Here is a 13,894-nt window from a genome sequence, read left to right on the forward strand (position 1 = left end):
TACTAAATACATCATATGTTGGGGAGGAAAAATGAAGTTGAGGTAGTCAATTTCATCAAGTCATCATCAGTAAGCATATGACGAACTAAATTCAGACGTCGTGAAACTTGCACAATCAATTTATTTACCTCTGCACAATCAGTTCATTTCATAATAAGTGCAGTAAAGGATATACAAGGCCAAGGCTTCAAGATTGGTGTCTTTAGACAATATTGGAATTGTTATGAAAATATCAGTAAACTTCTTTAAAACACACTCAAACATTATCACCATCCATTAAAAAAATGTACTCTGACAGAACGTATATTGGTTCACCATAACAACTTTGCTATTACCAGATCATGACAAAGTACTGGGAAAAAACAAAAGAAAATTTGATAAGAAAACTAACAATGGAAGTACTATATTGTCTAGACTGTATTCATCTGCCCATAACGAGTATTATGCTGCAGTATGAGCTTCAAACCCTTCTTAGCACCCTCAGCGGCCTTAGAAGCTATATTCTTTGCAGGAAAGTAACAATAGTTCTCTCTCAGAGCTACTTCATCCATACTAGACCAAGTAGCTCCTCTTGGAGCACTCTTTGACCACAAGAATCTCTTTGAGTATGGGTTAACAAGACTCTCCCTGAACTCTTCTGCAGTCTCACATAATAACCCCTGCAGGAAGCCAAAACAAAGATTGGTATGAGTTACTATTCTTTAAATTTTTTATATCTACTACTAAAGTAGCTAAAAGCGAAGTAAAACCTAAGTGGAATATTACTTCTGCCATGGCTTTAATCTTCAGGGCAATGTCATTACTGAGAAGAACAAACTGTCCATCGTCTTTCTTTTTTCTCTTCAAGAGGAGAGCACAGTCCAGGATATGGTCTTCAGCTGTTGGAGAAAAAATCTGGTCTAAACTTCCCCAAGGAGAAAATGGGACTGATTTACCACAAAGGCTGTTGCCAACTTCACTTAACCATGATGACGACCGTGGAGAAGCAGGAGGTGTTGGGGCTATCGGCGTACTCCCTTCCATTGAGTTCTGAACATGAATCCACCACTTGTCTTCCACCATGCACTTCTCTATCCAGCTTAACACCAAAGAAACCTCTGTCGTCCTTCTGAATAAGCTATCATGCCTTTTGAGACAATCCAACTCCCTTATTACTGCCAACAATATTATAGAGCGACAACACGTGTTACAGCTACTCAATAGGCCAATGCATTAAATGCATCATATAGCAGATAATAAATAACTCATTCACTTACCCATCCTGGGAACAATAAGCTGGGTGCCCTTTAGGCCTTGAAGTAGCTGCAGAGACCTTCTGGACTCTTTGTTCAAAAGACAATTCGTGTCCACCACCATGTACCACATCCTATTTCTCTCTCTAAATGACTGGTTCTGCATAACGTAAGCAAACAATTCAAGCTGTATATAGCATAATAAACATAAAGACATACCAACTCATGTATGGAAATTGACTTACAGCAGTATATGGAGCAGTGATCTCAACTGTTTGGTCATAATTGACTGAGATGCTGCTTCTAGTAGCCTTAAGACCTGAAGCTTCTGATATGCTACTGCTCATGGTGTTGACAAACAGAGGTTGAAATGGTACCCTTCCTGCTCTTCTTTTGCTCAAAATTACATCTGCTTCCTGTCGTAATCGACTTCCAGATAGAGGTTTCTTCAATCTAGAATCACTCAGGACTATCGGTGTCAGATTCTCCTTTTTTGAAAATGCCGACATGCCGTTCTCTTCTTGATTTCCATTTGAAGATAATGATCCACATGATTTCTGAAGCTCAATGCCTACTCTCCTCCCCTTCTTCACTAATTTCGATCCAAGTCCTGGTTTAGGTGTGAAATTCTCCTTATCTGGGGTGAAATCTCCATTGGAAGATAATGATCCATAAGACTTCTGAAGTTCAGTATCTTCTCTCTTCTCCCTCTTCATTGAATTCGATCCAAGTCCTGGTTTTGGAGTGAAATTCTCCTTGTCTGGGGTGCAACTCTCTTGTTCACCATCCGAACAAGAGAAAAGAACCTTGGTACTCAAGCCATCTATCATCTCATTATGGTTCTCTGACTCAGTTCCAACCTCCATGTTTTTCCCTCTACTCTTAATTGTTTGAACCCGAAGCGAGCTAGCAAGTTTGCCTCGTCTAGACCATATAGAAGGTATACTTGACTCTTTTTCCAATCCACGCAACGTGCTCTCTTGGTTTTCTTCAACAAATGGTGAAGATTCTGAGAACATGTTTGGTGAATTCTCTTGGTTTTCCTTGTCAAATTGTTGGCTTGCAGTTTCTGTTAAAACTCTCTCCCCAGGTACTAAAGATGAATTTACAGATTCCGGCGCCAATGGTCCACAAGACGACGGCGAAGTGATGCATATGCTCCTGTAAGCCGATACTACTACAAGTGGGCTCAGATTTTCTTCTTCATTATGAATGGAAAGCGGCGGAAGTACCTCATCAGTGAATGCAAAATTCATACTTTCTGGCATTGGAGGTGCTGATGGGCTACTGTGTTTCTGCTCAAATGTATTCAAATCCTCATTCTTTAACGATTCCCTTTCTTTGTTCTCACCAGGTGTTAAAGGGGTTTCAAGAATTGGGGATATTAATGGGTTTTCTACATCGAAAGCACGACTAAATGGAACCCAATGTAACCTATAAGACCTAGTAGAAACACCCAACCTCAAAACATCACCTTCTTTCAACTCCACAAGAACTTGTGGTTCAATCTTTTGATCAGAAACCCATGTTCCATGAACTAAAACACAAGAAGCAAGATTCAAGAATCAATCTTTATAACACAACAACACAAAGGATAATAAATAAACAGAAAAGAAAAGGAAAAAATGAGTACCTGATGATAAATCAATAACAAACAGCTTCTGCAAAGATGGTTGCAAGACAATTTGAACATGAAACCGACTAATGCTTGGGTGAGTTAACATGATATTGCAATCTGGGTGTCTCCCAATTATCAATACTTGTTCATCTTCATTGTCTGGGGTGTGATTTTCGACAGATTTAATGGGTTGGTTGTCAGGATTTAGAGGTGGGGAAGTGTTTTTATCAAGAAGAATGATGTTCTTGAAAATTAGACCCTTCTTTAAAACTGTGAAAATGGGGATTTTTTTCTCTTCTTGGTCTTCTTCTGCCATTGTTTTGGTGAAAGAAGATGAAGTGGTGATGAAGTGAAAAGAAAAGAATATTTTTTATTTATGGAGGGGAATGAATGAGTTTTAGGTCAAGAGTTTATTTTGAAAATGTAGCCGTTTTTGCTTCTTTTAAACGGCTATTTTTCTTAATACCATCCGTTTTGACATTTCTTATTGGAATTTTGAATTTAACTTGGAAATTTTTTTTAACTGGAAAATAAAAAAATGTTAGTATTAGACTATTAGTCATTATATGAGCATTCCTAATGCAAGTCATTAAGGTGGGTTTGTGACTTTATTCACCTCCAAATGGTTTAAAAATTTTGCCTAATGTAAAGGTGAATACTAAGGTGTCTATTTTCTCAAGTCAAAACGAAAGTGAAACCTTCAACCGAGATAGTGGCTGAGTTGTGAATTTCGGAAGGGATGTTGGATTCCATCTCGTGTGTTTTTTTTAAAAAAAAAGTGGGGGTTTTTTCCGGACGGAATACTTCATTCCATCTCGCATGATTTTTCGACTTTTTTCCGTTTTTTTTTAAAAAATTTAGACGAGATGTTTCATTACGTCCGGAGCGTTTTTTCGATTTTTATGTCCAGACGGAATCTAACACCTTGCTTTTCACCAAAACGGTGAAAATGAGGAGAAATACTGCCTACGTGGAGGTGAAAAGAGGGAAAAAAATAATGACTTGCATTGGGAATGCTCTAACAATGACTAGTCGTCACAAGGTGTTGCGAAATGGCGGGTTCATAATGATTTCTAGCGCTTAGCACATCTTATGATTTTTGCACCACACATGGCAAATCTCTTCAGAATTACATTTGTAAACTTTGTAGTAGATCAAGCTTAGGAAAACATTAAACATATATATATCAGGATGTACAAAATTACCATAAAAAGGAAACGGGGTAAAACAACAAAAGACGTGGGGAAAAAAACGTATACGGACGTACGGTATACAAAGCACCACACAACAGTCGGAATATATTTATTGATTCTCTTTGAATACCAGAACGTGAGAGCAAACTTGTGATCACGACATCCACAACTCATACATGTCGTGCAACAGACTAAAATCTGTTAACTTCAGTGACATCCCATAAAGCTCCCGGAGCTTTGCAATATCTCCAGGCTTGTTACATGCAGAACTTGCCTGGTTTACACCAAAGGATTTGCTTGCATTTCCAGATAAAGCAACTTGCAACATCCTCTTCAGTATTGCCTGCAGTTGACTCTTAAAATTAGCATCAATCTCAGTGTGGTCATTGCCCAGAGAATTAATTGTTGGCTCCACTGATAAATGGCGAGCTTCAAGCAGGCGAAGTAGAGCTGACTCCAACATCTGAAACATGACGTGCATCATATCAGCATTTAAAATAAGTGCAGGAGAATATGATTCTGCTATCATGTCCTATAAAAAATAAATAATCTTTGATACATAAATTGTTTAGACAGGGTATCCTCAACATGTTAGCATGCAATATAAAATTTCAGGCAGGAATTTTCAGTTTGCACATATCAAATGAGGGGTCAACTTTAAATAGGGAACCTTATTAAATATGTGAAGAGACAAGTTGAGAAACCATACTGTATTGGAGTGAATACGATCTGAGAGTTTCCACGAGAGAGCTGATCGTTCAATGAGAATAGTTAGGTGCATAGCAGGATGTGTCATTGGGCCATAAAAATCAACTGATTTCTGCCAGCTCCTCTCAGCCAAAGCAGCATACTGTTTGACCTTTTGCAAAATGTTGTTTTCCTTTCTGGACACTTTGATTTGATACAAGAACTTCAAACAGGAATTCCTGTGGTAGCAAGCTAATTGAAAATAAGCATAGGCAGCCTCCTGTTTGCGAAGTTCTCCCAGCAACTCATATAAAGACAAAGCCTCCCTAATTGCATCATTGGCCGAAATCTCATGTTTCCTCAGTTCTTTCCTAGCTCTTCTATCACAAGGATTAATATAACCCATCGATAGATCTTCCAGAGGTCCATTTTCATAAACTTCCGCAGAAATATCTTCTCTAGCCAAAAGCATACCAAGCCTAAGATAAGTATGAGCCAATTGGGTGTAGACTTCATTCCTCAAGCTGCTTGACACCGTGACTGAACCAGCAACTTTATCAACAATACTCAATTCAGACCTAGCAGCAGCATAATATCTCAGTGATTCACTGTACTCCAATTTAGCAGTCTCCAGAGCTCGGTTGTATGCACCCTGCAAAACTTTATGAACTTTAAGTTGCTCTAACTTGGACCCCATTTCTTCAGCCAATGCTCTTCTGCCGTGCCCTAAATTACAGTTGATCAAAATGATATTAGCATGGTCAGAAACTTCTTTAAATGCTTTTACTGCATCTGCAAAGGCAAGCTCAGCTCTTTCTATGTCTTTCCTCTGGAGCCATATTCGACCGAATTCATTACACACCCATCCTTTCTTTTTAAAAACAGACTGAAGTTCCGATGAACCAGTTTGAAGTCCAGCCAAAGCTTTCCTGGCCGCATTATAACAACTTAAGGCAGCTGAAAGATTGTAATCTGCGTCTCCAGCAATCGGACCCTTAAGAAATTTAAAAATCCCACCAATTCTACCATTAGATACTTCTTTAGTACCATCGTCAGACTTAGTTGACATTGCAGACTCATGCATTTCTGACGTGCCATCATGTCTTCTATGATTAGTATCCAAAGTGATTCTCTCAACAGTGTACATTTTGTCCACAATAGAAGACTGAGTGTTAGCATCTCTTTTGTTTAAATATGCACTATCAGAACCATTCACATCTCCGACTCCTAAGTTTGGATGCTCATCCTCTGTTCCCAGAGCTAAGGGCGACGACTTCTTCACATTTGATTTCTTTCTACCACAAGCTAATGCATGTACAGCTCCATGGTTACTGCTACTGCTACTACTACTACTGCTTGCACTGTTCCCACTACTTGCACGATCACTCTGGCAACTGCAATTTATCAAAGAACAAATACTGCAGTTCTGCTTAAACTGGCCCAACTTTTTCTTGAGTCTCTTAACCTCTTTCTCAACTTCAGTTGATATTCTCAACTCGCTGCTGGAGACTTTTCTTTCTAGTTGGACAGACGTTTCTGTACTAGTTGTAATCTGGTGCTCGATGTATACATCCCCAACAAGTGTCCATACCTTGGCCCAGAATAGATGAGTAGAAGAGAACCGATCAACACTATCTTCGGAGGAAGTCAAACTCAGCTCCGTCATGTCATCTAGAAATCCAGTACTTCTGTTTCTATCATGCAACTTTGAAGTGAATGTTGAGCAACTAATCATAGATGAAATGAACTGTGCATTTTCAAGATGTTGAGGCATTGATCCATAAACTGAACAAGCCAAGTCTACAACCTTCAAAGCTTGATGCAGTTGGCCATCCACCAAATAAGCTTCTCCAAGAGCTAAATAAGATTCGCCAAGTAGAAGGACAAGTTTCCACAACTTATGGTCCATTTTCGATCTAGGGAGCCATTCTCGAATATCACATACTTCAATACAGTCAGTATCACCACAAGCACAGACAGAAAGATGGATAGTTGAAGATCTTTCCTGAGTTCTCTTCCCATGATCGACCAGTTCCTCTTCAGAACTCTGTAGTTGACGCCTCCATCGAAGGGACTTGATAGCTTGAGATACGTGGTGTACTGCAGCCAACTTTGTAGAGATGGGATCAGAAACTGTTTGAACCAATTGTGGAGCAGGTTCAGACATCTGAAATACCTCGGAAATATCATCGCCACTGGGACTCACTAGGGATCCTTCTGAATCTTCTAATTCTACACCTTTTGATTCAAGAAAGGTTTTAGGAGTAGATGTGCATGTTTTGGGGGTGTTATTTGCCGACGCATACCCTGATGAGGGTTCTGGAAGAATCTCTGCACCTTTTTCTGAAGAACTGTCTTCTACGACTTGAGAAGTTGCCGTTCCATGTAGATTAGATCCAGATATTCCCTTTGAGGAATCTGGAGATTCATCTTTCGCATCTGTAACTCTAACTTCAGATTCTAGAGGAATATACTCAAATGCTAAGTCCATCTCTTCATAACATCTTAAAATTAATCTCGCAAATTGTTCATGAGCTAATGCCCGGACCACCTATAGCAACAAAGAATAAATGTAAATGTAATTCTGTCCACGAGTATCAAAACTTGTACCAAATCAAACAACCAACACAAGAAGCGATTTTAACGTGAAGTTATACCAGATGTTCCTGTTCATCCAAGAAATCAAAACATTTTTTGAAAAGCCTTGCGCACTTGGCCTTACTATTAGGTACCTACAGAAGAACCAGTAACCATTAGCCAAACACATCAGAAGAACTAAACTTAACCGATTCAAGTACTTAATTTCATACCAATGAAAGTGACAGCCTGTGAGCCAGACGGAACAGAAGGGTCCCCAGTGAAAATAAGGAATCTCTTCTTCCTCGATGCATCAGAGATGGAAGTGGGCTAGAACTTCCATCATGATCTTCTGATGAATGGCTCTTGGGGATGACAGAAAGATCAAAAAGTTGAATTACATCCTCCCCTGCATTTTTATAGAGCTGAAAATAAACCAGAATCAATAATTATGTCAGTCAGCATCTATAAGAGATTAGTCAAACTTCCATATCTAAGTAGAAGATAAGTTTCATGCAAACAAGTACCCAATAAGCACCGGGATCTTGCTTGCAGTTGTTCTGAAGGAACCTCAATACTGAATGACCATTTTGTTGGACGACTTGAGGATGAAATGCAGGGGTGCCATCTTCTGAAATTCCTTTCAGCAGGAATATATCGTCAGTTTTTAGGAGCTCATAGCCTTGAACAACGCCATTTTCATGATAGCAGATTGCCAATTCAGGTACACTGGCCATAATATTATCAAGCCAGGCTTCAAGCCAAGTCAAAGGAGTGACCTGGATCAGACAGTAACGAGATCAAGGAAAAATGGACAAGAACCAACCGACCGACCCCAAGCACCTAATTAATAAATAAATAAATTATGGAGATACTTATGACATGAGTACTGCACCTGTCGTGTAACATCCCATAAGTGCAAGCTCACAGCAACATATTTCTCATTACTGAATAGAAGCAAGTCACTGCCTAAAAGCATGCGGAAATTGTGAAACTGCCAAAACAGAATCCTCAGAAAACCATCGTTACTGATTCTTCGATATTTCTCAGACTCTTGAATTGGGCATCTCGCTTTCTCTCCAATTAGCGACGTTTTCTTCACAGCATCATGCCTCTTGTTTCTGTTCTTCCGCTTACTGTTCCAATATTTGTCCGAATCAACCTGTGGATACTCTGCATGGTTGTTTAGTCCATCATTCCTCCGTGCACCATCACCTCTCTGTCTGAGAAAAGGAGATGTTTCCTGATTCTCTGGATTATCAGTAGATAAAAGAGAATCTTCCGTAGAATGGTATTGTCCAGGTAAAATGGTAGAGTTTGATTCCTCTTCTGGCGTGGCATACGGACTAGGAGGGCAGTCACAAGCTTCTGCTCTCACTGAATGCATTGCGAAATTTAAGAACAGAGATGGATCTGCCGATTTTGACTGACTACTATGCCTTCTAACCAGTTTTTCTCCCTCTTCAATGTCAGGCCTGGAATACACAGATTTCATAAACACTATAAGACATCAGTTAGAAGTTAAAAACTGAGTAAAACACAAAGGTAAAAGTTTCATCAACATACCCAGAATTTAAAACAAGAGTCTGTCCAATCCGATGAACTGCAATCGATAGTCGAGCCTTGGTATAAGGCATCTTAAAAATTTGCTTAAGAATATCAGCTGGAGCAACCACATCAATCTCATCTCCATACTCCGCTAAACCAGATACAGCAAGTGCTTCACATTTCCTTGCAAAATTTTGACTGATAGCAGTACTTTCCCTATGGAAATCTGCTGACAGGAAATCTTACAGTCAAGTCGTATTACGTTATTTATCTTAGCAAAACATCATCCAAAGTCTTCTTTTCTCTTATACATAATTTCCTACAAGCTAGGGCTGGTAACCGAGTCGAGCTACGCAAGCTTGCATCTAAGTATATTGTAGGGCTTGTCTAGGGAACAAGCTGAGCAAAAACACACTGAAGCTCAACGAGGCCCAAGCCTGAACTTATTTTAGTGCTGGTTAATTATGTCTAATAATTAGCTCGCAATGTATAAAAATCATTATTTACTGTTCCATGGCATCTAAGGTACTTGTCTAGGGAACAAGCTGAGCAAGAACACACTGAAGCTCGACGAGGCCCGAGCCTGAACTTATTTTAGTGATGGTTAATTATGTCTAATAATTAGCTCGCAATGTATATAAATCATTATTCACTGTTCCATGGCATCTAAGTATATTGTAGGGCATGTCTAGGGAACAAGCTGAGCAAGAACACACTGAAGCTCAACGAGGCCCGAGCCTGAACTTATTTTAGTGCTGGTTAATTATGTCTAATAATTAGCTCGCAATGTATATAAATCATTATTTACTGTTCCATGGCATCTAAGTATATTGTAGGGCTTGTCTAGGGAACAAGCTGAGCAAGAACACACTGAAGCTCGACGAGGCCCGAGCCTGAACTCATTTTAGTGATGGTTAATTATGTCTAATAATTAGCTTGCAATGTATATAAATCATTATTTACTGTTCCATGGCATCAAATAATCAACTTAAAACAAAAAAAAATAATCTTTATACCTCCAGTTGTAGAAGTTGTTGCATTGATTGGTAGTAGAATCTGATGAGGCAAATCAGGAGGAGTATTCAAATCAGTCTCCGTAGGTAGGACTCGATACCGAGGGGCATTGAGTTTATTAGATTGAGAAGAAGAAGGAATAAGAGCCGAAGAAGAAGAAGTGAAAGCATTGTTGTTGTGATGATAAAAGGCTTTATCGGTTGGCACTGGAATTGAGCCACATAGAAAACCAACTGGTTTTGGTCTTGCTATTTCTAATCTTCCTATGCAACACTCTAGTAATTCTCCTCCTCCACTCTTCGTCTCCATTCTCTCTCTCTCTCTCTCTCTCTCTCTCTCTCTCTCTCTCTCTGGGGGTTTTTGTTTCGTAACTGTTACCAACTAACGCAGAATGAGTGTTTCGGTTTTCGGGTTTCGGTTTTGTTTGGGAGAAGAAGATTCTGGGTTGTTCAGTTGTTCTATACACAAAATGCACAGTAACACGTGTGACATTTACATGTATATTGGGGGCAGCCTTCAGTTGGGACTTGGAGGGCTTTCAAAAATTGGGTTTTGGGTCCATATAGCACCACAGGGCCCACTGATATCTTAGTACCAAACTACCGATACAAGATATCAAACTTTTCGACTCTCAAAACCTTAAAATGGCAGAGAACCCAAAAATGTGAATTTAGTATAGATTTGACTGGTATGAAGAAGGAAAGAGGAATTATCTTAGAGCATAAAAAATAATGCAGCGTATGTTCTGTAATCACGCTTGTTGAAAAAAAACTAAAATATCTAGTATCGCAATTTGATGTATTGAGAAATGTGAAGAGTTTCTATAATCACATTTTGTCGGATTTGTATATACAAATATTGTCAACTGAGGATTTGATCCTGATGATGTTGGAATAGCTGTCTCGTATGCTGAAAATGCGTTGGAAGAAGATACTATGGATTTGGAGCGACATATGTAGTTGTCCTACACAATCACGGCCTTTTCAAGTTATAAGATTTCCGATGTTATATCTTTGAGGATTCGAGCGGTTATCCAGGGTATGATGTTTACAATCAATGTTATTTTGTATATATAGGCTCACTAGAGTCAGCCTCAATTGAATATCAGGAGATAATAATGAAAGCATTTTTTGAACTAAATATTGTAATGGCTGAATAGCATTTGACTAAAATGATTAAAGATGATAACTATGTGGCTGTAACTCATAGGAGCGCATCAAATGCGGAATCAATGGCAAAGTTTTTCTTGAAGCTAGGAACTGGAAACCCAAATGACATGGTGCACCTATACACAAGTCTTCTAGCCCCTTCGTCCAACAACTATACGTGCAATGCAAACTGTACACGTGTTAATATTAACGTCTCGTCCAAATTCAAGTATCAAACTTTTCGACTCCCAAAACCCTAAAATAGCGAGAAACCCATAAATGCGTGAATTTAGTCTAGATTTGACTGGTATGAAGAAGGAAAGAGGAATCATCTTTGAGCATAAAAAAAAATGTGGTGTATGTTTTGCAATCACGCTTGCCGAGAAAAAACTAAAAGATCTAGTATCGCAATTTGTTGTATCAAGAAATGTGAGGAGTTTTATAATCGCATTTTGTTGGATTTGTATATACAAATATTGTCAACTGAGGATTTGATCCTGATGATGCTGGAATAGCTGTCTCGTATGCTGAAGAAGGAAAGAGGAATCATCTTCAAGCATAAAAAAGAATGCGGCGTATGTTTTGCAATCACGCTTGCCGAGAAAAAACTTGAAAGATATAGTATGGCAATTTGTTGTATCAAAAATGTGAGGAGTTTATATAATCGCATTTTGTCGGATTTGTATATACAAATATTGTCAACTGAGGATTTGATCCTGGTGATGCTGGAATAGTTGTCTCGTATGCTGAAGAAGGAAAGAGGAATCATCTTCGAGCATAAAAAAAATGCGGCGTATGTTTTGCAATCACGCTTGTCGAGAAAAAACTGAAAGATATAGTATTGCAATTTGTTGTATCAATAAATGTGAGGAGTTTCTATAATTGCATTTTGTCGGATTTGTATATACAAATATTGTCAACTGGGGATTTGATCCTGATAATTTTGGAATAGCTGTCTCATATGCTAAAAAAGGAAAGAGGAATCATCTTCGAGCATAAAAAAAAATGCGGCGTATGTTTTGCAATCATGCTTGCCAAGAAAAAACTGAAAGATATAGTATCGCAATTTGTTGTATCAAGAAATGTGAGGAGTTTCTATAATCACATTTTCTCGGATTTGTATATACAAATATTGCCAACTGAGGATTTGATATTGATGATGTTGGAATAGCTGTCTCGTATGCTGAAGAAGAAAAGAGGAATCATCTTCGAGCATAAAAAAGAATGCAACGTATGTTTTGCAATCACGCTTGCCGAGAAAAAACTGAAATATATAGTGTCACAATTTGTTGTATCAAGAAATATGAGGAGTTTCTATAATCGCATTTTGTCGGAATTTGTATATATATATATTGTCAACTGAGGAATTTGATCCTAATGATGCTGGAATATCTATCTCGTATGTTGAAAAGGCGTTAGAAGAAGATGCTACAGATTAATATAATAAACCTCAAACAAAAAGTTCTATAAGATCAAGTTCAATCCACTTCACAACATACACTACTTAATTTTCTACAACAAAAGGCATATTCAAGTCACAATATTTGTTCTGAAATCTACAACCAATGTTGCAAACCAATATTGCATGGACGTATGACGACTCGGGATGTAACTAAAAAAAATAGGACGCGACGCATTGGAATTAAATAATATATATAATTTTATTTTATTTTAATAATTGAACATTATAATTTATAAACTAATAATTCATATGTATCATATAATTCATGATTACTCAAAATAAACATCCACAAAATTAAACAAACATATTAATATAGTATTTAATCAAATTTCCCGCTTCTTCTCCAATTTGATTGAGCTCATCCTCAATACTAGTTGTCTCGTTTGTCAAAAACATTACCTCCATTTCTGGTTCATCAAGTGAAAGGTCAGCTATTTCAAGTATGTCAATACCCTCCAAGCTATCAAATATCAAATGCTCCCCCAATGTCCCACATGGTAGTCACTCCTTATTTGTATTCTTTGGATTTTCTTGATAAGAAGTGAAGATTAGAATGAACAAATACCAAGTCTTGGCTCTCTTTGTGGTGTTATCTTGTTCATTTTCAAAGAGTTTATGAAATGGTTGTCCATTTTGATCTGTTTCTTGTTTTCGTTGATTGTTAAAACACATTCCTTGGTGAAATGTCATGATCATTATAATTATCAGCACTATCATTGTATCACTTCATCCCCCATTTTTTTCTTTTAGTGAAGTAGGCGGAGTTGATTTGTATACAGGGCTCTAAACTTTTTTGAATCAGAATACAACTAAAGCCAAATAGAGTCGGGATTCATATATGATCCAGTACATGAAACTTTATTATAAGTTATGAGGATAGTTTGTCTCACATCTTCCTCAGGAACATAATGAACATAATGCTCATAGTAAAATTTCATTTGTAAACAGAAACCTATATGGCCACATCTAAAGTTCTCCTGTAACTTTATAAGGATTTGTTAATGCTGTGGGTGGATTTAGCCAAGCGCCACTGCTTTCCTGTTTACTGGAATGGGGAAAAAAGCGTGTCCTAAGAGGTCACTGGTTTGCTCGTAAAGCTAGTCTTGATTGGCTTCCTCTTCGTGAGGATGGTGAAGGAGTTTAGTTTCAAATATTTTCCTGCATTATCTTTAATATATAGAAAAATGTGGGGGTTGAGTAACAGTGTTTTGGTGTACGTCTCAGGGCAATTTGGTAATTTCCATTTTTTTCTTTTTCTTTTGAGGGGTAAAATAGTAATTTAACGTTTATAAATTTTTTTTTTTTTTTTTTTTCTTCGATGGGAGCCCGTGGGTACCCACGCGGCCATGCATTTAAATCCCTTGTCATGTCTTGCAAGCAAAACCGATTTAAAAACAATAAACAAATGAAAACAT

General features: G+C 38.0%; 2 protein-coding genes across 2 annotated transcripts; both read right to left on the reverse strand.

Moving 5' to 3' along the window:
- Positions 1-244: 244 nt before the first annotated feature.
- LOC147500942 (FHA domain-containing protein PS1-like) lies at positions 245-3,259 on the reverse strand. Its single transcript, XM_086605955.1, has 5 exons — positions 2,866-3,259; positions 1,478-2,769; positions 1,257-1,392; positions 766-1,154; positions 245-659 (listed from the first exon to the last, which is right to left on the reverse strand). Exons 1-5 carry the CDS (start codon positions 3,164-3,166, stop codon positions 411-413), a joined length of 2,367 nt encoding a protein of 788 aa, XP_086462081.1. The 5' UTR covers positions 3,167-3,259; the 3' UTR covers positions 245-410.
- Positions 3,260-4,000: 741 nt separating this feature from the next.
- LOC147500943 (uncharacterized) lies at positions 4,001-10,314 on the reverse strand. The gene is made up of 8 exons (XM_086605956.1): positions 9,872-10,314; positions 8,874-9,081; positions 8,203-8,782; positions 7,835-8,086; positions 7,541-7,732; positions 7,388-7,462; positions 4,753-7,281; positions 4,001-4,506 (listed from the first exon to the last, which is right to left on the reverse strand). Exons 1-8 carry the CDS (start codon positions 10,176-10,178, stop codon positions 4,198-4,200), a joined length of 4,452 nt encoding a protein of 1,483 aa, XP_086462082.1. The 5' UTR covers positions 10,179-10,314; the 3' UTR covers positions 4,001-4,197.
- Between the last annotated feature and the right edge of the window lie 3,580 nt (positions 10,315-13,894).

The sequence above is a fragment of the Coptis chinensis genome, chromosome 4 (genome assembly GCF_015680905.1).
Source record: "Coptis chinensis isolate HL-2020 chromosome 4, ASM1568090v1, whole genome shotgun sequence".
Classification (NCBI taxonomy): domain Eukaryota; kingdom Viridiplantae; phylum Streptophyta; class Magnoliopsida; order Ranunculales; family Ranunculaceae; genus Coptis; species Coptis chinensis.